This window comes from Catharus ustulatus, chromosome 5, assembly GCF_009819885.2.
Source record: "Catharus ustulatus isolate bCatUst1 chromosome 5, bCatUst1.pri.v2, whole genome shotgun sequence".
Lineage (NCBI taxonomy): Eukaryota > Metazoa > Chordata > Aves > Passeriformes > Turdidae > Catharus > Catharus ustulatus.
In genome coordinates, this window is record NC_046225.1 from 57,418,507 (window position 1) to 57,441,706 (window position 23,200).

At 38.3% G+C, this 23,200-nt stretch overlaps 1 protein-coding gene across 2 annotated transcripts; it reads left to right on the plus strand.

Moving 5' to 3' along the window:
• Positions 1–1,089: 1,089 nt before the first annotated feature.
• SEPSECS (Sep (O-phosphoserine) tRNA:Sec (selenocysteine) tRNA synthase) lies at positions 1,090–22,979 on the plus strand. 2 transcript variants are annotated; one of them, XM_033060969.1, is made up of 11 exons: positions 1,090–1,290; positions 2,608–2,762; positions 4,930–5,048; positions 5,137–5,295; positions 5,842–5,995; positions 9,479–9,581; positions 12,391–12,520; positions 12,650–12,741; positions 19,648–19,741; positions 20,349–20,439; positions 21,581–22,979. In XM_033060969.1, the coding sequence occupies exons 1-11, from the start codon at positions 1,177–1,179 to the stop codon at positions 21,828–21,830; spliced, it is 1,461 nt and encodes a 486-aa protein (XP_032916860.1). In that variant the 5' UTR covers positions 1,090–1,176; the 3' UTR covers positions 21,831–22,979. The 2 variants fall into 2 exon arrangements, with proteins under 2 accessions (XP_032916860.1, XP_032916861.1); XM_033060970.2 differs by lacking the exon at positions 1,090–1,290 and adding an exon at positions 1,562–2,027.
• The last annotated feature ends 221 nt before the right edge of the window (positions 22,980–23,200 follow it).

Here is a 23,200-nt window from a genome sequence, read left to right on the forward strand (position 1 = left end):
ACATCCAGCAGCACAGGTGACTGCGGGGACCGAGAAACGGGACAGGTTAACTTGCAGAGCTCTCTTCTGCTCAACAGGCTAAGAAGCTGTGTTAATTATAGTATGAGCCAACAATTCAAACAGGTGTGTAAGATTACTCTGTCAAAACGCCCAAAAGATCCTTATCAGGCTAGCTAAACTTACAGAAGCGGGCAGGTCGCTAAGCACACTTCACACGCCAATCAGCCGCCTGAGCTTAAAACTGTAAAACAGAAAAATCAGGTAAGATTTCATTAACAGATTCAGTTGACCAGGTACAGGCTGGTTATAATTACACATTGGAACCAACACACCGCGTACTTAACGCGCCTCTTCAATTTGTTTACACTCCCTGCTAGTCATTTCAAGGAGGCCCGGTGGGAACCTGCCAGTCCCCGTGGCAAGGGACAGAGACTGCGGCCGGGTGCCCGCGCTCCAGGGAAGCTTCCACCGGCTGAGGCTTTATTGCAGTAAAAAAACCAAACAGTGCAAAGGCTGGCCCAGACCTCCTGCTGGCGCAACTGTTTTTTCCCAAGTTGTAGGGAAAAAAAAAAAAAAAAAGTCTGGCTGGGTTACACGTTTTTGTCCCTATGGTGCAGTTTTGGGCTAAGTGCCCAGCCCTAGCAGGCTGCTATTGGATGGTCCCAGAAGCACCTGTGCCCACAGGCAGGTCCCGAGGAGCAAACAACGCCCTCGCCCTGGCGGGAACAGCGGCTGTTCTCAGCAGACGAATGCTAAACTCTGCGGGGCAGAGAAAACCAGCCCACGAGCAGGCCGTTCCCAGCCCAGCAGTGTGGGTTCTGGCGAGCTGCCCCTCACAGCGGGACGGCCTGCTGCAGACCCCCAGCTGAGTCCCACTCCCCTCTGGCCCCGCACCTGCCCCGGCCCGGCCCGGCCCCGCCCAGCGGCCGGGCCGGGCCGGGCCGGGCCGGGCCGGGCCGGGCCGGGCCGGGCCGGGCCGGGCCGGGCCGGGTGGGGGCGGCCCCGCGGAGCTCTGCCCGCTGCGCGGACCTGGCGGCGGGGCGGGGCCTCGGAGCTCCGCGGCACCGCGTGCGCCGCACCGCCCCCGCCCGCCCCTTCCCGGCGGGAAGTGCCCGCCTCGCACAGGCCCGCTCGGAGCGGAGCGGGAGCGGCGGCGGTGCCGGGAGCGCCGCGGCCATGAACGCGGAGAACCAGGGCTGCAGCGAGCGGCTGGTGACGGCGGCCTATGTGCGCCAGGGGGCGCAGGGCCGCCGCGCGCACGAGCTGCGCCTGCGGGCGCTGCTGGAGCAGGTAACTGGGCCGCCGCCTCCCGGCCCTGCGCACCGGGGGCCGAGCGGGGCACAGCCCCCGGCAGCCCGCTCTCCGCGCACCACCGTCCGCTCTGAGGCAGAGCTGCTCCCCCTGCCCTCCGCGCACCGGGGTCCGAGCGGGCAGAGCGGCCCCGAGGCGCCCGCCGGCCGTGCGAGCAGCCGGGCTCGGCGGGGAAGCCTCCCCGCGGGCCGGGCAGGGGCCCCGCGCAGCCCCGTGAGCGCGCAGGCCGGCGGGGCTCACGGACTCTGCCCTCTGGCGTCACCTCTGGCTCGGGACAGCCGCTGCCGTCACGGCCGGGACCTGTCCGAGCCCCCCAGGGAAAGGCCGCGTTTGGGACAAGAGAAAATTACCGCCCTGGCTTGCGCATTTGTCGAGAAGGGCCCAGCGAACAGTTAAATAAATGTTTAAAAGCAGTAAAATATTAGCACATTGTTATACGAGATAAAAAGTGATACTTGTGCCAAAACAATGCATTTCATTGCCTCCAGCGTGTAAAAATCATTGTCCATGAATCAGCAGATGTTTTGGTTCTTGAGCATCCTCAGTCATATCATCTACTGTTTCCAACTTAACTTTGATACCACACTTGAGAAACTAGATTTACTGAATTGGTTGTTTTATTACTGGGACATGTGAAAAAGCCTCTGGAGCTATAAAAACTCTTCATGATTTTATGGGTCCCTGTCCTATGAGAATCTTACCTGCAGTTTGCAAAGGTGGGCGCAGTTGCTAATTCAGTGAAGAGCACAAGAAAGAGCATGTTTCTGGTTGCAGGTTTTGATATATTTTGGAAATGGTTTCCTTCCCTATTAGATAATAACTAGAGAGGAAAATATGTAGATAGGAAGATGTATTACATTAAAATTGGATTTCCCTTCTGCTCATGTTTTTGGTTCTCTAATATCTGAATATCTTCCCTATGCAGTTTTCCCTCTTGAGTTCTTGTAGTTATACATCATGTCTAGAGAATACATCAAATAATCTATAGTCTTTTAGCGAGTAATTAACATGTATGCCCTGCGGTAGTTTTGTGTGTACCGTAGAGAACACTTGAAGGGAAAAAGTATCCTGATTGTTTTAATGTCGGGATGTGCTAATGTAATTGTATTTAATACACGGAAAAATCAGTATTTAACTTTTCTCTGAATGCAGGTTCATTACAATAGATAGTATAAGAGAGAATAATGAAAATAAGCTGCTACTTAGCATGAGAAAGAAGGGTAACAATAATCAAACAAGTTGCTTAAAGTTTTGTTAATTTTTCATTTCCAAGTTTCATATCTTATTATTATTAAGGGGAAATGTCCTGAAGATGGATGGGATGAAAGCACCATTGAATTGTTTCTTCATGAACTTGCTATAATGGATAGCAATAACTTCCTGGGCAACTGTGGTGTTGGTGAGAGGGAAGGAAGAGTGGCGTCAGGGCTTGTTGCCCGAAGGCATTACAGGTACAAATTACTGACTGTTTGAATTATTCGGGTTTATTATTAATGCTTTCCAATGGTATATTTTATTGTGGTTTTGTTTAGCTAAGACCTTGATAGCATTTGTGGAAAATAATATAATGCAATAATTGAATTGATACAGCTGTCTATATCAAATTTTCATTAATAACTCATTAGAAAGTGTTGAATGAAGCAAAAATGTTTTGTCAGGATTATGTCCTGTATGCTGAATTTGTAGAAGCTGAAGTTGTTGAGTTGTCCTCTACAAGGGAAGCAGAGATCTTACACTTCTAAAATAATCTATGCCTTACATGCCTTTTAAACAAGGTGCAGGTTGTCATCTGTATATTTTTAAAACCTATTGTACATTGTAGTTGCACGATATTGAACATTGACAGTGAACAGCTGTTTGTATTTTATTAAATTTGTTAATAGCTTTAGAATGTAATTAGTTGATAGGCAGATGAAACCCCAGTTCACCTGTAATAGATTTTATATGAAGTAAGGAGATCTCTAAAGACTAAGAGCTTTTATTAGCTTGTAGCCCTTCTGACACTTACTTAATGGGTATGCTGGATGCTATAATTTTAGAGGCTCTGCATTAATTTCCTTATGAATGTACTTTTTCATGTGTGTGTTGAATTTTATGCTAGTACCTTGCTGTGATGTTTTATCCAACAGGAGTGAAACCAAGTGAAAGTTCCAGGATGTTTCTCACATACTAGAGGCCAGAAATTTAGTAAGCTTTACCATATGGGGGTTGAGTTACTTAGGCTTGATGGCTTTCATAAACCTTGAAGTACCATGAAAAACTCATGGTGAAATCCATTAATGCACCAGTTTGGCTTTTTCTTTTTTAGTTTTGTGTACAGCTCTCTAGACTAGGGAGGCTGGGGAAGTTCTGCTTTTGGACAGTGTTGGAAAAAGCATGCCTGGCTTCTGGCTAGAGGGAGCCTGAACTGGCATTCACTACTGTTCCAATGCAGCTCTGTCACCTGGCATCCTGCTTCTCCTGTGAGTGTCAGTAATAGTAACGTGTCCTCCCCTCCACTTCTTTCTGCAATAAGTTATACAGGTGACTTTGAGAGTGATGGAGATAGCAGGAGATGGTTTCTAAGCTGTCTCTCCTTTTAGCTTAGTAAAGGGTCAGTCTAGGGGGAAAATTGCTTCTTAGGAGAGAGTACACGTGTGCACAAAATAAAAAGTACTGATATGAGACAGCTATTCAGAATATAGCAGGAATGAGGGAAGAAAATATTTTAAGTGGAGTGATGATTATATGTAAGTTTCAGTTATCAAGTGTTTGTTGATTTCAACTTAGAACTTGAAACAGAAAAATTAATTTAAGCTGTAAAACCATGCTCCAAGAAGTTCTGAATGTCATATACTCATTGGATTGCGTTTTATTCTGTCGCCAAGCCAAAAACAGAATTAAAGCCATAAGTAGATGTATGTGTTACTAGCTTAACTGAGCAGCTGCTGCATTTTGGCCATGGGTAAAGTTAGTTCTGTTAGCTTGTATTTTATAAATTACTTCAGGATCCTCCACTCCTGAACTAAATAATGTTCAATATTTATAAATGCAGTTTATAACCATCATTTATAAGCAGAATGCAGAGAGACGTCATATTACATGATAGATAACATGCATAGCAAAATGATAGATGAAGATGTATGGGACAGGCAAAGCAATACATGTATATAGAGATATGTATGGCTTTGTATATATTATTTCCTTGCCTTATGGAGATGAAGCATTTGTCAAGGGAGTATCTATAATATCACTATGCCTATACTACACTATAGACAACTCATTTTTGTTTTCCTTGGTTGTGTGTCTGAACATGTCAGCATTTATAATGCTATTTCAACAAACATCAAGAAGTGCTGAGGTACACTTAAGATCATAAAAGTATTGCTGCTATGAGTCTTCTCAAAGTTTTTGCTTGCATGCAGGAACATTGCTAATCTACTGTTTAAAAACCATACAAAATTTCATGCAAATATTTGTAGTTTGTTAAAATTGAATTGATTGTGGCAGATATTGGTGTTGCATTGGGTGCGAAGTTTTCCACAATTGTTTACCAAATTGAATTCTTTTCAGTCAGCAACAATTATGACTTTGCAATGTGAAAAAACTTGATGTGTGTTTTCAACTTCTTTTGTTTAGATTGATCCATGGAATTGGAAGATCAGGTGATATTTCTGCAGTACAGCCTAAAGCTGCAGGTTCAAGCCTTTTGAACAAACTTACTAATTCAGTAGTTCTGGATGTTCTAAAACTGGCAGGTAGGTGTAAATTTGAAAAATCTCACTTGTTTGTAAAGTTACGTAATGGATTCTTCATGTTAACTTCTGACTTGCTTTTTATGTCCAGGTGTCCGGACAGTGACCAGTTGCTTTGTGGTTCCTATGGCAACAGGCATGAGTCTAACTCTGTGTTTTTTAACATTGAGACACAAGAGACCAAAGGCAAAGTACATTATCTGGCCACGTATAGACCAGAAATCTTGCTTTAAATCAATGATAACTGCAGGTAAGAAGGTAACTGATTGATGACACAGTGTGTGTTCTTCCTACAGATATGAAACTTCCATCTATCAGAGGATCAATTCATATCCTTGTAGTAAGATTTTTAAAAAAGGCCTAATGCATGGTAGTTCTGCTTTATTTGTGCACTCCTGATTTCTAATGTGTAATTAAAACATGCATGCTGTCTTCCTAATGCCTTGCAAAATGCAGGTGTGTGCAGTGGTACAGAGGTGTATAAAGGAGTTGAGTGAGAACACAATACTAAGAAAGTTACAGTTCGCCCTCAGAATAAGATGCCTAATTTGCTATCCTTAGAATTATGTAAAACCAAGCTCATGGTTCAAATCTCTCTCTCTCAAATTTATGCAAGAATTTGTGTCCTAGGAATTGTGATCAGAAGGTGACAATGTGTCTGATTTGCACAGTCTTTTCTGTTAGAATCTGTTAGAACAACAGTAGCATGAAGTGTTTTTCAAATGTATGCTGCAACTAAACCCCGCAATTATTCAGAGACTTTGAGTTACATTCACTTCTCACTTTTTTTGGTCAGGTTTTGAGCCTGTGGTGATAGAAAATATGTTAGAAGGTGATGAGCTACGGACAGACCTCGAAGCAGTGGAGGCCAAAATCAAGGCTCTTGGTGCTGAAAATATTCTTTGTGTGCATTCTACAACATCTTGCTTTGCTCCAAGGGTTCCTGATAGGTAAACAGTCTTTGTAAGAAGTGTGTTATTTGTTACTGTTGAAACAAATAAACATCCTCCCCACCCTACAACAACAACAAAAATCCAACCAACCAACACCTCCATGTTTTGACATCCATCTTCCTAGAATTGCTTCTGCCAACAGTTAGTAAATGTTCTTTAATACCCTTCCAGAAAAGTATATTAAAAAATGTGAGAATTACACAGAAGGTTTTTCTTCTGTTGTATAAATGAAGTTAATGTTGCTCTCTTGTGGTGCAATTAATGTCATTTTGCTAGTGGTTTTCCTAAAGTTTCAGGGAAGTAATAAAAGTAGACTCTAATGAAAACATAATCCAGGAAATGTAGCTCCATAGCTAATGCCATGTTTTAATGTTACTGTTGTCTTTTCTACTCTTCTCCTCCACAAGCATAGGAAAGAAATGTTATTGACTCTGAAATGTGGCAAGTGAAAATATATTTCCCTTTCCTCTCCTACCTTAAAAAAAAAAAACAAAGCCAGTATTCATCATAGGTTAACCTAGTTGCTAGAGGGAAAGATGGGAGTTAAAACCATATAATTCTGTCAGAATACTATGAACATTGCTTGAAGCTGACTTGCAGATTTATTGGCTAACTTAAATCACAGCTATCAAAACTGAATGGTCTGTTTTATAGCTTGGGTAAATGAATCTTCTCCTTATCTGCTTCCTCTTTTTGACATGCTGCAATTGTTTTGTCCTCTACAACTAAGAGATGAATTATTAGGCAATGGCACTATGTTGTGATATACCACAGATATAGGAAGATTTGAACGTACTTTCTGTTTAGAAGAAACTGTCAACTATTGAAGGCCATAACCTTCATCTTCCTATAGGAAGGAAAACCCTGACAGCATTTCTGGAGGGTGCAATTTTAAATGTCTCTCTTTAAATATCTGCATTTGTAAGGTTTTATTTAGTTGTGGTGGTCATATTTTAAAATTTTAATTAGTTTTATGGCTGCTGTACCTATGGCTTTCCTTTGAAGTACTGTTTAACTCAGTGGGAGTAATTCTCTAGGTGTATATACACCCATTTTCTCAGTATTCTACCTGCTTGTGCTTTAAGGTGTTTCTAAAACTACTGTATTTGAGAGAACCAAAGGGAAATGTCCTTTTCAGTTGGTTTATGGATTTAGCAGAGTTCTGTATCTTTTTATTTTCAGTAATAGAAAAAAAGAACAAAGCTTCCTTTTCACGAGCTTTAACAAACAGGAGAGAAAGAAATGAAGAACAAACTGGGAAATATTTCTGTATTTGTGACTTGTAAGAACTTCAGTAGCCAACTTACGTTAGTGTTTTTATGATATGATTAGTAGCACTTTCAGTGCTGCATTCTAGGCCTTGGAAGGAGGTGCAGGTACATACAGGTGCTGTGCATTGTTTGCTTCCCTTGCATGCTAACACATTATCTTCAAACTGTAGCATTCTCATTCTGTATTGCAAAATGGATCTAATTGTTCAATAGAATATTTTTTAGGAAAAATACTTTTCTGTTTTCAATACTTTTAGAAGATAGCTGATTGCTCCTTTATTTTTCAGAGGGTGAGAAAGGTGAGCGTACATAGCTGTACCCCTCTGTGTTTCTAGTTTGGTGAAATTCTCTGCCTGCACTTGAAAAAAAGCCTGTAAGAAGGAAACTATGTTCCTTTGAGTCTCTCTAGAAAGTGAGGAATGCGTCTGATGAAGAACCAGCAGATCAGAAGGCAAAAGCTTTGCCCTACATATTGTTATGTTTCTTCAAGTATTCTGTTAGTGTGGGGAAGCCACATGAGGAGCAGCTGGGGTCCCTTGGTCTGTTCACTCTGGAAGAAACTGAGGGGAAACATCATTGCAGTTACAACTTCTTCATGAGGGGAAGAGGAGGGGCAGGCACTGATCTCTGCTCTGTGGTGACAGCAACAGAACGGAAAGAAATGGCCTGAAGCTGAGCTAGGGAAGGTTTAGGTTGGATATTAGGAAAAGGTTCCTCACCCACAGGGTGGCTGGGCGCTGGAACAGCTCCCCAGGGAAGTGGCCACAGCACCAAGCCTGGCAGAGTTCAAGAAGCATTTGGACAATGGTCTCAGGCACAGGATGTGACTCAGGGCAATTGTGCTCTGCAGAGCCAGAAGTTGGCCTTGATGATCTTTGTGGGTCCCTTCCAACTTAGAATATTTTGTGATTCTGTGTTGATAAATGTGAAAAATTTATTGGAAATCCAGCTCCTGAGAAGTAATACCTTGACTGTAGAAGATCAATATGTATATTATATTACTGGTGCTTCCTAATCTTAAAGTACTTTTGATTTTTTTTTTAAGGATAATATGATGATGATTTCCTAAGGATTTATGTTTGGAAAATTTATTATGACACTTGCTGCAGAATTTTGCATTGCAGAATAACACTAGACAATGTAGTAGAAATAGAATGCAAAGGAATGCCACCTCTTGGAAAATGTTTCCATACTCTGTCACATTTTATATGTATGTCAGTAAATTACAGTGAGAGGCTGTACAGAAGGAGATAGAGTAAAAATGCATTGGAAGTGGAGTTTCCTGATTTTTTTAAAAGGTAATATTACCTTTATCATCACTTTAAATTATTTTATATTGCCTAATTTTTTCAAATATATTCTGCTTCTAAAAATAGAATAAATAGAATAAATTCAAAAGTTTGGGGAAAATATTGAGTAATTTTTAAAAAATATAACATGATTGGAGTGCTTCAGTAAAGGGTACTGCATATATGTATGTTAAAAATGCTGAAGGATCTTACTTAAAATTATCAGTGTGCTCACATGAATCTTAATTTTACTGATTAATCAGTCCAGGTTGAGCTCACTGGATTTCAGGGGTTCTAAAGGCAAGTGAAGAGTAAACAACTGAACAAATTTTCCATTAGTTGATGTCCATATTCAGATATTTTAGGGCTGTCCGTTCCTTTAAAGAATTTCTTTTCTCTTAATCGGTTCATCTGAAACATGCGAGTGAGATTCAAGCCAAAGAATTGAAATACTATTCTTTGAAATAAACATGTAAAAACTTTTTGTTGTAGGATGGTTTTGATTCCCAAGACACTCTTGAAACTACTACAGACTGTTTTTGCATTGAATATTAGAGAAAAGGAGTAAAAGTGACTTGCTGAATCTATGTTAGTTAATAGTAAAGGAAAAAAAAAAAAAAAAAGCTTGTATCTAAAGCAGAACAGTTTGAGGTATATTAACTGATGTCCAGACAAAACTTTAAGTGAAGCAAGAAAAATCTCAGACTAGATCAACAATTTGCAATATATGTAAAAGCCAATAGAACTTTCATCTTAACTTTCATAGCTTAAGATAGCAAATACTGCCTTGACGTATTAATCAAAAAAGTTGCTTTTCTTTTTCTGGCTTCATTGTAGACCAGTCAGTCTTTTAGTGGTCTGACTTGTAAGATGAGGTACAGTAATCAATGCTTCTCTAAATTAAAATTTTATGCTCACAGGCTAGAGGAACTGGCTGTGATTTGTGCTAATTATGACATTCCACATATTGTCAACAATGCCTATGGAGTTCAGTCTTCAAAATGTATGCATCTTATCCAGCAGGTAGGAGCTGTGTATTTCCAGTAATATTTTTTAGCAAGTATAAGTAAATCTGTGATTGTAGACAACCTAGCAAATTTTATCAGATGCTTCTTAACTTTGCGAGTAATCCCATGCATGTCTGATATTTGAGCAATTTTCTGGGAAACCATATCACACAGAAATAGTATTTAAGCATGGTAGTTATTTCTATTATGTGCGTTTCATGTAACCCTAAATTTATTTAGGTTTTGTCTATGTTCATGTGTCTTTATAATGGAAAAGTATTCTTATTAAGCTTTCTTAAAATATTTCCTAAAGTTGTTGAGTAAGAGTGGCATAATGGATCATACTTGAATAGAAATTAAGCCTTCAACAGAATGAGTTACAGATTTTTAACTGAAGGTACAGGATTCTACAGCAACACTTGATAGAAGTTGTCACTGTTAAAATATGTTGGCACCGAGAATGGCTGAGGAAACTGATTTAAGTTCAGTGTTATGTTAAAAAATTTAATTTCTGTTGCTTAGTTTGAACAGTTTCTGCTGTTTACAGTAATTTCACGACCATAAGGCGCACTGGACTATGAGGCGCATCCCCCGGGAGTCAGCAAAATTGGCAACTTTGTAGATCATATAAGGCGCACCGGACTATAGGCCACACTTTTTTTTTGCAGCAAGGCTCCACCCCCAGCTCCCCCCACGTGGTTGCTGGACAAGGCCCCGCCTCAACCCGGCAGCCATGGGCCCCCGGGCCTTCCTGTACCCGGCAGGGGCGGTGCCGCGAGCCCCCAGGCCTGCCTGTATCCGGCGGGGCCGGGGCATGCCCGTCGCTGCTCTGTGCCACCTCACCAGGGCTGGGGCATCCCCACCGCCCCTCCATGCTGCCTCTCCGGGGCCGGGCTATGGCCGCCGCCCCTCCGTGCCCCCTCCACGGGGCCGGGCTATGCCTGTAGGGGGGCCGTCCCGCCTCCACGGGGCCAGGGCATGCCCGCCACTGCTCCGCCCCGCCTCCGCCTGGCAGCCATGGCCCTGCCGGCTTCCCCCGCGGCTTGCAGCTCTCACTTCCGGGTAGGCAAATTTCTGAACTTTGTCCATTATATAAGGCGCACCGGACTATAAGATGCACTTCCGGGTTCGGAGGAAAATTTTAGTCAAAAGGGTGCGCCTTATAGTCGTGAAATTACTGTAATTTGAAGAGGATGTTGATTGATATCTAAAATCAGTCATGAAACAGAATTCTTGTACTTTTCCTCATTGTATTGTATATCCATTGTTCTTCAATATTCTCTTTTCTGTTACCTATTCAAAAGAATAGGGGGTTCTATTTTAATAGGACCCAGAGGATCCTGAACTGTTAGTAATTTAAAATATGCTGATCATATTTTTTCTGATTGCTAAGACATTACTAACAGGACACAGACCAGCTTAATGTACAATTGTGAAAGACCATCGTGTTGGCATTTCTAAATCTTGAAAGACTTAGGGAATTTATGAAGCAGAAAATGGTATATGCTTTATTTGTAATGTACTTAGTACATGTTTTTTGTATTTAACTTGCTCAAGTTTAGTGAGAAGCTAACATGAATGAGGCTGTGGAAGTGCTGGGTTTTGCTGCATGAAATGTTCTAATGATAAACATTTCAGACTATAATGCTGCAAATAGAATTTTACCATGTTTGTTTCTGTTTTTTTTCTAGACTTAATAGGTTGTTTGTTCCTTGCTTATGCAAATGTATACATTTGAGCTCAGATTTGTTTTACTTTTTTTTACAAAATTTATTATTTGTACTAGAAATTTTTCTGTTTATGAGAAAGTAATTATTAATGAGTACTTAGGAATATGTACATGCTGAACCCATTGTGAATACAACTTTTGCAGGAGTACCACAGGTAAAAACCTTTTGAGACCATTTCATGTTGTGCTTTTCCTCTGGTGGTCTCCTGTCAATTGAATCAAATGGTAGCTGCTGGCATTCATGTTCCCAACAAAAAACTGACAAACTTGGACTGTTCTTCCTATCTCCTGTGCATTAAGCTATCAAAATATAGAACTGATAAATGAGGTTTAGTTAGCTCTGCTTTTTTCCATCTGATTGCCATAGGTATTAACTCTGTTTCTACTTTTTACGTTTAGTATGTAGTCTTAAAAATATATGTGTTTGCATGTATTTTGATATATATGGGGTTTAACCTACTTTTCAAGTTCTCTTTTACTGCGTACTTTTTAATGGTACAGTTCAGAGTTAGGTGCTACTCAAATTGAAGGTGTACTGCAGAATCTACATTTTGCCCTTTGAAAATAGGAGTGGTTAGGTGTAAGGATGTGGGGGATAACTGTAAGAAGTTACTTGAATCTTGATTTTGAAAGCAGCCTTAGAAGAAGGAGTGCTGTAATAAGCCTGTTTTTTTTAATGCAGTTTTATATATGTATTGAAAAAAGCTTTTCTAATTAAGCATTAACTTGTAGCCTTTTATTGTTAGAGTTGTAAAAACTGCCTGGGGTTGAACAGTTTTAACTATATAATTCCCATTAAATTTTGAAGGGTTTCTTTTTGGTTGTTGCTGAAAAGGAGCTACACATAGGCTTGCAGGAACTAAAATCAATATTTTAAATTGCAGCAAAATGGGAATTTGTAAGGTACTATGTTAGGCAGAAAATGGTGCTAATAGTAAGCAATGCCAAAAGAGGCAATTTTATGTTTTGATCACAAATGCAGTATTCAGGAATTATATTTATTTTAGCTACACTGTAATATAATTATGATGCTACCATATTTGCCTTTTTTCTAATGTATGCTGCGGATTTTATTTTTTTGTCCTTTTTGATAAAGGGTGCTCGAGTTGGCAGAATAGATGCTTTTGTTCAGAGCTTGGACAAAAATTTTATGGTTCCAGTAGGTGGTGCTATCATTGCTGGCTTCAATGAGTCCTTCATTCAGGAGATCAGCAAAATGTATCCAGGTAACTTGTTCATGGGCTGATTTCAGCCATATAGAAAAACTGTAGAAAACTTGATTATCAGCTTTCTTTCACATAAAATTTATTTTTGCAACTTTCATCTGTGTATTGGGTTTTTTGTTTTTTTTTCAGGAAGAGCATCTGCGTCTCCTTCTTTAGATGTCCTCATTACACTTCTGTCTTTGGGAACCAGTGGCTACAAAAAGTTACTGAGAGAGAGAAAGGTAAGCCTCTTGGCAAGCAGTATTTTCTTGAAGTCAGCTGTTAACAAAGTCTTGTTGCAAAACTACTTTGTGTAGTAGATCCAATTTCTGTCTAGAAAGCCATTGAACTTATTCTGAGCTCAGAGCTCTGAATCTGGAAAGTCAGTGTGATATAATTAGTTCGTGTCTAAATGGTGTAAGCATGATTTCCGTTTGTTGTTTGTTCAAACTGGGAGGCTAAACGCAGGCTCTGTACTATCTTGTACAGGATTCATATTTGTTGTTCCTAAATGTGACTAATTGAGTAGAATTTTGTCCACAAAACCTTAAATGGAGAAGTGCTATACTGTTTTATCGTGGTCACACTGCTTCCAGGACAGGAGATTGCACACTCAAAGTAACCCAGGGTCTGTACTCTTCCTTTCTTGTCCCTATTGTGCTTTTGAGCTATGATAGTGCTTAATTAAATGTTTGTGTGCCACGTTCTCTGGAGAATCACAACTTCTGTTTGGGTTATAAATACTGTACGTTGCCACAAAAAGAGAAGAATATTGTCATTTTAGTTATTCATACAGACACACAGTTGCGTTTCTTCTCAGATTTTCACAGACTATGGGTTTTAAGTTGAGTATATTTGCACTTGCACAAAAATCCAGTGATGTCAAGTTGGAATTTGTATTTCTTGAGTTATCCTTAATTCTGGAATTAATACATGCCTGATTTTTCTCTCTTTATATAGCAACACAGGAGATTCTTTTTATAGAGGTTTTATATAAGGAATTAAGTACTATTAAATTAATAATTTTAAGATATGCATTATCTGTTTCATTATTTTATTTGAAAACTATGTTCCAGTTGTTTCTTGCTGACAGCTTGCTGCTGTCTCTGATTATGTGGCAGAGCAGTAGTTCTGGATGCTGTGACTTACTTCTAGCTGCTTATAGGAGCGTCCATTAATTCTGTGGGAACTGAGATCCCACAGGAATAGCTAGACTATAGAAAACCAAACCAACTTAGCACCCTTACAATACTAAGAAGTGATCTGTGCAGGTAAAGGGAAAGCAGCTTGTGAAATACCAAAAGCAGTTACCATTTTTGCCTTTACTGCAACATTTTATTCTGGACTGTTGTATGTATTGCCACTTACATTTTGTGTCTTCATTAAAAGCAAATTTACTTTTTACTCACCTTTACTCTTATGTCCAAAAGAATCTCAAATGAATTTATTGTTTTCTACAAAACTGATTTTGTTGTTACATATCTACCAGTAGCAGATGTATAACGAGCATGAGAAATATTGTCTGAGATATAAATAATTATTATTTCATAAATGTCTTAATGAATAGTTGTATACTTTGAGTCATCTAATTTTCTTGGAAGTAGAATTCTAAAGTGAATGCAGTATTATATTTTTACAACTTATGGTCTTTTTATTTCAAATGTGAGTATACTCTATAAACACAGCCTTATATATGGCATAAATATGTTTCTTTTATTGGATTTGCTATAGAAATAGAAACATTTTTGCTTAAATCTGTTTGTTCCTGAATTGTAAAAATGCAATAGTGATAGTTTATTGCCTGTGCTCTGAGGAAGCAGAGCTATTAAGCTTCCAGCAGGAACTATTTATAGCTTGACATTGAGTACTCCTTTCTATATTGGTGCAGCTGCACCTACTCACACAAAAAGAAAATCAGCTATAAAAAACTTCAGGTGTTTTTCTTTTCTTTCTCTTTTTACCTGATCCTCATTCGTGTGGGTGTTACTTCAGGTTATTTGAACTTAGGCCAAAAAGACCAGAATATTACTGAGAAGAGATTAGTTTCGCACAAGCAAGGAACAAAATAATCTGCCCATTTTTTCTTTTACACAGATTAGCTGTTTAATACAGGAAGGGAAGAGATTATATGAGGGAGAGGAGCATGTACATGGAGTGGGATTTTTTTTTTGTACAAACTGGGAGTTGTGGAGTGTGCAATTGTCCAAGAGTATGAGATTATATGTAGTGATATGATGGAGTACTGACTTCTCAGAATTCCTTTTTATATGTTTATGTGATGGTTAGAGCAGTGGTTTTCTGATCTCAGTAGGCAATTCTAGGTTCTTTTGCAATGCAGATAACAGCTGGTCCATAGTCAAATCTGTTAATATTTTTACTTTAATGTAAAGTTTGTGTTTTTATAGCAAATTTTGATGCCTCAGTACAGGTTGTGTTATGTCCTGTATTTTACATTTCTAGGTCATAAAAGTTGTTATTATCGTATATGTATGTGTGTGTCTAAACGAGGTGACATGAAGTAAATCTAGCTGTTGCACTGTGTATTGGCATAAACAACAATGGCTTGGTTGGCATCTCAAATTTCACAGAAAGCAAGAACTCTACATTCAGGGTTTACATTCAGAACCCTACAGGCCAGGTTTAATACCTATTATTATCTAATGTGGTCCTTTTAATCCACTAAACTAATTATTATACCGGTATTATTGAAGAGGTGATGCCTTTATTTTGTTTACTGCATTTATGGGTTTCCTCATTGGACTTAATAATCAAGATAATTCTCATTTTCTTAAATGCATATTTGTGTTACTGTGGGATGTAATAGAGCTTTTTATGTTGATATTCACCTGTCTGCTTACTTTCTGAGAGTAAAACTGGAGTTATTTTTATGTCCTTATGGAGTATGTATCTAAAATACTTAAAATCATACAGAGCAGAAGGAAATTGATTGGGTTTTACAATTCAGTATAACACTGGGTTTATGTTACATGAGTTATCATTGATGTAGTTCTGATTGGAATAAATTATTTGTACAATTCAGTGTGAATTTGTATTGCTGCTCTACATATGATGGAGGAAAAAGAGAGGCATTTAATGAGGGATATTAAAAATGTAAAAAATTCAGCTATTCTCAAAGCAAGATAGACATTTGTTACTCCTCGTTTTTTTTCTAGTCAGCTTGTTACGCTGTAGCATGTCAAATATGAGAATATTTCAGGATTTTCCTCATGTAAAGTATATGTAACCATATTCAAACTTCAGAGTAGCTGGAGGCAAATTAGTTTAAATGCACTGTTTTAAATGATGATGTGTAATTAAACAAGTGCCAAGCACAAACGGAAATTTCAGAGAGGCCTCCATACTTAGAGCCTGTGTTGGAGAGGTGTGGGCCACAGAGCTTGAACTCAAGGTATCACAAGTGCTGAAGAGAGAATGCGTTAATTGCTGTTGTTAAGACAGACCCTTAAAAAAAAGTGAATGTTAATGCTACCAAATCAGATTAGCAAGGTTTATTTGGCACATTTTCCTAGATGGCACATGTTGGATACAGATGATATGATGATGTGAAGGTTCTGTAATTAATTTTGTATTTTTAAAACCTTCTAGTATAAATCCATAATAAAATTCCTGCAATACGAGGGAATCTGCCTGGGAGGGTGTATAGTATATGCAGGTGTCACACACATATAGTATAGTCTGTCATGTGTTTGGCTGCATTTCAAGAAGCTCAGCCTCCTTCTGGGCCCTCCACGCTCAGCACTGCAGCTCTGCTGGGTGGCGTGGTGCACCAAGTGGTCTGCTCAGATCACAGCTCAGAAGCTCAGGTCCTTCTGAGCCATGAAGGAGAGGCTGTGATGGTTGCACTGTAAAACAGCTGCTGCTGCAAAGTAAGATGGGACCAGATGAGTCTCAGGCAAGCATAGGAGAGCTGGCAGTCTGTGTCTAAGGTGGAGAGGCTGTAAAATGACTCTTCCACAGGGTCCTCTTCTGCACCGTATGCAGCTCTGTGGCTGTTCCCTGAGGACAGCTTGTCTTTTCAGATGAGAATGACACCGGGAGGAAGGCAGAGTGTTACAGACTCACAGTGTGAGCAAACTGGGTGGTTAGAGCCAGCTAGGATAGTTTCAACCCTGCACAAAAACTTTTCTGGCCTTCATCAGTTGCCTCTTTGTCAGCTGGTATAAGACTGATGGCTTATTCAGTATCCCCCTATCTTTTTCTCTGGAGTTACTGGCATTTTCCTTACTTGTTCTCTGTCGTTATTGTTATTATTCTTGTTTGCAACAATAAGAAGAATTCTATATTGTTGTTATTCTCATTTGCAACATCAGTGCCTATCACAATGGAGCAACAAAAGAAGAGTCACCCATACTAGTGTAGGTTCTATTAACAAGAGTTTTATAGTGTAAATATAGTATGATTGAGGTATTTTTAATAATTGTTACAACACTTCTTGAAAATACTTTTGTATATGTATGTGAAAGTAGACTATTTCATCCAAACAATTGAGTTATTTGGCCTATTTGATGTATAAAATGTTGTTGATTTGTTCTTTGTTTTTTAAGGTGTTTTGTTGGCTTAAATGCTCGAAGCACCAGAAAGAAAGACATTTCTGCATAGTTTAGCTTTCATGCCTCTAGCCTAATGAAGTTTTGTGATAAGTTTCTAAGGTAAAAGTGATTTAAATAATGAAACTTAACTGACAATTAGTGCCTGCGTTGTTCAGTGTATCTTTAACATAATAGTTGGCTTCATTGGAGAAAACTTGAGTGCCTGCTACAGAAAATCTATTATATAAGAGCTCAATTATATATAATTGCTTAGGGTGCTTTTAAATTTTCCATATAAGAGAAATATTTTATAATGGAGGTTGGTTATAGATTTGACCTCACAAAAAATATTGCTTTAATCCCTTTTTTCAAAAGGCAGTTAATCTATTTTGCAACAAACTTCTGAAACTATAAAATATCTAGAGGGCTTCCAATGGAAAGATGCAAAATAACAGTTGTTCATAAAAAAGGGAAACTTTGAATTTGTGTTTGTGTAGCTTTAGTCAAACTGATGAAAATACATACTTGCTATCTTTCTATTCTCCTTTGGTTTAATGAATTCCTATGTATGTAAAGGCTCATCTAATTGAATAGATTTAATTAAATTTAATATATTTATGCAGTGGGTAACTTTTTATATCAACTTTCAGTAATACTTCCAGTATTCCTTTCAGCAGAGTAGACACAATTTATGTGTATTTCTACAATGTTTTGGTTCAGTTTTAGAAGTAAATAGCCAGCAGAGGGAGCAAAAATTAATTTATAATTTGTATTCCAAAATAAATACTAATAAAAGGGCTAGTACATAAGTGATGCTTATTATGGAAAGTAACAAATTAATCATGTGCTTATATACATTGAGGGACCAGAGGAAAGGCAGCGGTGTCTGAACATTTGAAACAAATATTTTTCAGCTTCTGTGAGTGAACCATAAGTAAACTCAACTGAAACCATAAAATCAACTTGATTTGCAAGAAATAAGAATGATTTTTCACAGATTTCAAGTTCTGATAATTAAACATAGATACCTCGCAAATTTTGTTGCTTTTTTCAAGTAATTCAGAAGCTTTTATGTTTTTGTGGATAGTTGTGTCAATAGCCTAATTCATTTAGAGAGTAGCAGGGTACTTTTTTCTCTCCGTCTGAATTTGTTCTATGGTATTAGGAAGTACAGGTGGGGAGCTGTGTTCGTTTAGTCACTCATGAAGGGAGGCAAGGTTTCCTGCAGTGGTTCAAGAAAAAGCTGTAACATTCTTCTCACTTAGGTACCACAAAGCTCATTTGGTTTCATAAGACCTTGGGGAGGTTCTGTTCAAAGGCATAATTTTGATCACAAGCGGTAATTTGTATCTGTCAGAGTCCACAGGTCAAAGCAGGATACTTGTCTACAGACAGAAGAGGTAATTCTATTTAAAGAATGAAAAATCACTTGTCAGGGCCAGAAATTGATGAGGATGCTTAAACAGGCAGTCACACTGAAGCAGATAAGCAGGACAATTTTTATGGCCTGAAAGAAGAGAAGCCTGGTGTTTAATATTTTTTAAAAAGGCTACCCAGTGTCTGTATGTTTTTGCTAGTTTTTATGAGAGACTAAGCATTAAAAAGAATGGAAAAAAAGCTAAAGCTTACAATAAGAAGAATAGTATTTATTCTCACTCTCTCCATAAGTGTTTTGAGGTGATATCTGAAAAGGAACGTATTGAACTGAGGAAGAGCATGAGCAATTATCATAGATTACTACTGGGGAAGAGGAAGGATATAAAATACAAATGAAGTAAGAGAAGCAGCCTTTTATGTGCAGTGTGACTTTTATCTGAGCCAAAGTATTTATGAATCTTAGTCTTATTACACTTTCACAGTAAACATGCAATCCAATTAAGTGATAGCAGAAGTTCAGATATTTCCATTCTTACAGTCAGTTTGAACAGGAGAGGGGTCCTAGGAAAAGGACAGACTGCTCAACAGAGCTGAGTAATCAGGAGAGTGTATATTGTGTGAAACAGAATACGGTCAAGTGTGTACTTACAGCCACTCTAAGAGTCTGGATTTTTATTCTCATACAGAAAAAGAAGTCTCTCCACCGGGGAAATATGACTGTGTGATACACGGTAACAAAATATGCTGCTTTTAGTCTGGAATGTATTAAACGAGAGAAGACAAAGTAAGGGGCAATTTGCCAGAATGTGACCATTTGTGATGGTAACAGTTCATTCTCAGCGGCTTAGGGGGCTAGGGTATGGAAGGCTCGTGAAAAGTAGGGTGGGAAAAGACCTGCTGGACAGTGGGAATCTCTTCAAGAATTTTTTGCCTCCTTAGTTTTAGGACCACAGAGAGAATGAATGACATCCCAAGCACATATATTAGACTAGATAGAGACTTCTGTATCAGCTTAAGAGATAAGAACAGTTTTCAGGAAATTGAGCTGTTCCTTTATAGAATTATTTCAGAGAATTGTCTGATCCACTTACTTGGTACACATGAAAAGAGAATCAGCTGAGCATCTGTAGGATGTAATGGAGACATAACAGTTTTGTGAAATAGGTGCTATTTTCTCTGTTTGATAGCTAATAACAAAAGTATTGCATTTTTTTTTTTCAGGAGATGTTTTCATATCTTTCAAGCGAACTGAAGAAGCTGGCAGATAACCACAATGAGAGACTGTTAGACACACCACATAATCCCATTTCCTTAGGTAATTGTTGGGGTTTTAACTTAAAAATAAAATCTAATATACTGTGGATTCATAATGTACTTGCACATACCATTTCTATTTATTAAACATCACTACACTCTACTAAATTGAATAATAATTCAGTAAGGTTACCAGTAAGGCAATCTGCTATAAAAGTAGTGTAGTAACAGACCCATAGTTTTGCTCCTGTCCAACATATTTGTTTGACAGAAATGAATTCAAGACAGACTGAAGATGTTAGCATGTAGTAATACTTCATAAAAAGTAGATTTTAAAACAAACTGGGGTATAATTGCTCATCATCTTAGTGTTGTAAAAGAAATTATGGAATTCCTACTCAAGGTATTTCTTCTAACCGAAAATTCTGCTGAACACCAAAATAATACTGCCCACCTGTGCTGATGTCTAACCAAGAAAGTAATCTATGACAGCTTGTGGAAAAATTTAAGATTATTATACGTAGTGTTCTTTTTTTTTTTTCCTTTGTATGTGAACACAAATATTTGGCTAGATTCTTACTGTTTGGAAAGCAGTTTGTCATTTGTGGTGGCTCTTTGGTGAAAGAGCAACTTTGTAAAAGTTTTAACATGAACTTGTGTTACTTTAGCCATGTCACTGAAGAATCTAGATGAAACTAATGATGCTGCTGTTACCCAGCTTGGATCTATGCTTTTCACGAGACAAGTTTCTGGGGCAAGGTAAGGGTACTATGAATTTGAAAAATTGGGGGAGTAGGGGGGTGTATTAGCATATATTGTACGAAATCCTGTGAAGTGTTTTATACCAATTGTGTCATGATTACAGAAGGCAGTCTAACAATAACGAGTTAGAGTGTAATCACCCTTCTTCATCACTGTTATAGAGTAGTAATGTCTCCCTGCCTGAGTTAGCAGTAAGGCTTTCTGTGTCTACTTTGGTAACCTAAATAGGTAATCTATGCCTGTTTAATTTAGTGCCATTATTCCCTGGTATCCCTTGATTTCATTTAGCTTCCAGATGTTGTCTGATCTTACAGTTTAGATCTAAGCTACAATGGAAGATCTTTGTTTTGTTTATTGCAGTACAAATATGGTTATAGTGGATGTCAAGGGAATAAGCTTTTGATATCCTACATGGCTTTTTGTCAAATGGAAAAAAATTCTGCTTTCTGGAACTAATTGTGTTTAAAAAAATTAAAAAATTAAAAATCTATAGCCTGAGCCAGTTTGAGCTGAATTTATTCTTAGAGATACTGTTACAATGAAATGCAAGCCAAATAATTTTTAATGATTTTGGTTTAAACCTTTTAGAAGAAGAACATGATTTAAAATTTGTTTTGGCAGCATTCCTTAATCTGAATATTACTGCTGCCATGCTAACTTCTGCCATAAACTTAATGTTATTTTTTTGTAGCAGAGCTGAATGTTTCCACGTCAGAAGGTATGCTTCATTAGCTTGGATTATTCCACTTCCTGCACAGATGAATGACAGTAAATCTATATGTACTGTGGTTAGATGCTCATTTTAATTTGCCTGTCCTAACCTTGGCTGGTCCTGTAATTTTAACCATCTTTGGCTGAAATTGTTCAAGAGTTTATATTTTTGAAGTTAAAACTCTCTAATTCTTTGCCTGATGTGAAGGTTTCAGGTTTTCCCTTTTGTTATGTAAGTAATTCTTTTGTAGTATATACTGTTTGACCTGGTATTTTAACAGATTTTAAGTTATGCTGGTGCTGAGCATCAGTGGAAGGAATAGCAACTCCCTACTTCAGTAGGAATTTGTGTAGTTGTGTTCAACCTAGGGTACCACATAAAATGTCAGAGCATCTTTTAACTAATTCCTGATTTTGTTTGTTTCAGGGTTGTTCCCTGTAGGTCTGTACAAACTGTGAATAACTACACTTTTAAAGGCTTTATGTCACATGCAAATGATTATCCTTGTGCTTACCTCAATGCTGCCTCAGCAATTGGAATTAAAAAACAAGATGTTGATGTATTCCTAAAAAGACTTGACAAGTGTTTGAAGACTTTTAGAAAAGAAGCAAAGCAAGAAAAAAGTATAAATGAAATAAGTGATGCTAACACAGCCACAGAACAACTTGAAGACTAGAAGATACAGATTTAGTAACACTGGAAGATAACGTTTTGTCAGAAGTATGTCAGCTTTGTATTAGATTAGGACTGTGCATCTGCACTGCAAAAATTTATTCTTGATCTTATATTCTTGTTACTGAAAACAATAATAAAAATTTGGGTGGAATCCAGGTTTAAGAAAGTAGGTTATACTTTCTCCAAGAACGAAGGACCAGACACAAGTTTTATTGCAATATATGAAATGCACTTAATATCTGCCAAAGTACAGCTTTATGTTCACAAAGACTTAGAGTTTGTCTTTCAATCTGTATCTGGCTATTTGTACCAGTGTTTACTAAATCACAGTGTGTTTATTCACATATTTTGTCTAACAATATTGTCTGGGTTGGTGACTGAATTCCCTCCTAGGTGTAGACCATCCAAACAATGCATTTCTCTGCTCCTAAAATTCTTTGGTTTTCATCGGTGAATGTGTTTTAGTTTCTTTTCAAAGATTTATGCAAATGTTGGTATAGCACTTACTAAATACAGTGTTCAAACTGCATGAGTAAATGACAGAGTTGGAATAGTAATGTTTTTGAGGTGTTCTCACCTGTCATGAACTACCTAGAACCAGTCAGCCTCCAGTGCCAAAAAACCTAGAGTACCTCATATCCTGTCAGTACTCAGGTCTTGAAAACATTTGCATAGTTCAGCAGCCCAAAAGAGCTTTAATACTGAAAGTCAGGGGTTGTGAAGACGTACTGTCATTGGGGATTTTGGCTTTGTTTATTATATTTTTGTTCTTCTCATTTGATAGGGTAGCCAGATCAAAAACTCACTGAAAAGGAGGAATGTCATGTAGGAATAGTGCATCAGTTTTAAGAGCCAGTAAGGCCTGAGAGTATTTTGGCATTTTTAGTCTGTTGTTGAAATTTATATACTTCCCTATTTGTCGTGTCTCTTGTCATTGGCACTGTTGCTTCTGTGGATCTGTGCAGTTGCTGATTTGAATTCATTAAGCAAACAATAGACTCATGGTCTGTTCCTCAAACAAAGGTTTTTTATCACTGGAGTGACAGTGCTGCAGGTTGCAAAATGTGTAGTTATTCTTAAATGTGGTTACTACATTGTACATAGCTTCTATGTAATTTACTGTTCAAAATAAGCATAATGTTTAAAGACATTTTCTTTGTAATGTAGTGTTGTTCAGGATACCACAATTAATGAGTTCTAAATGTCAGGAAACATTTTAGTCACTTTATTGGGTGGGATCTGAGACATGTATCCTTCAGAATCCTCTGTAAATCACGTAATGAAAATAGTGGTACTTTTGAGAGATTGCCTGCCCAGCACATTCAAAAGAATTAATGCAAGAGTTGATGCTTATATGGGAGAGTTAATAAT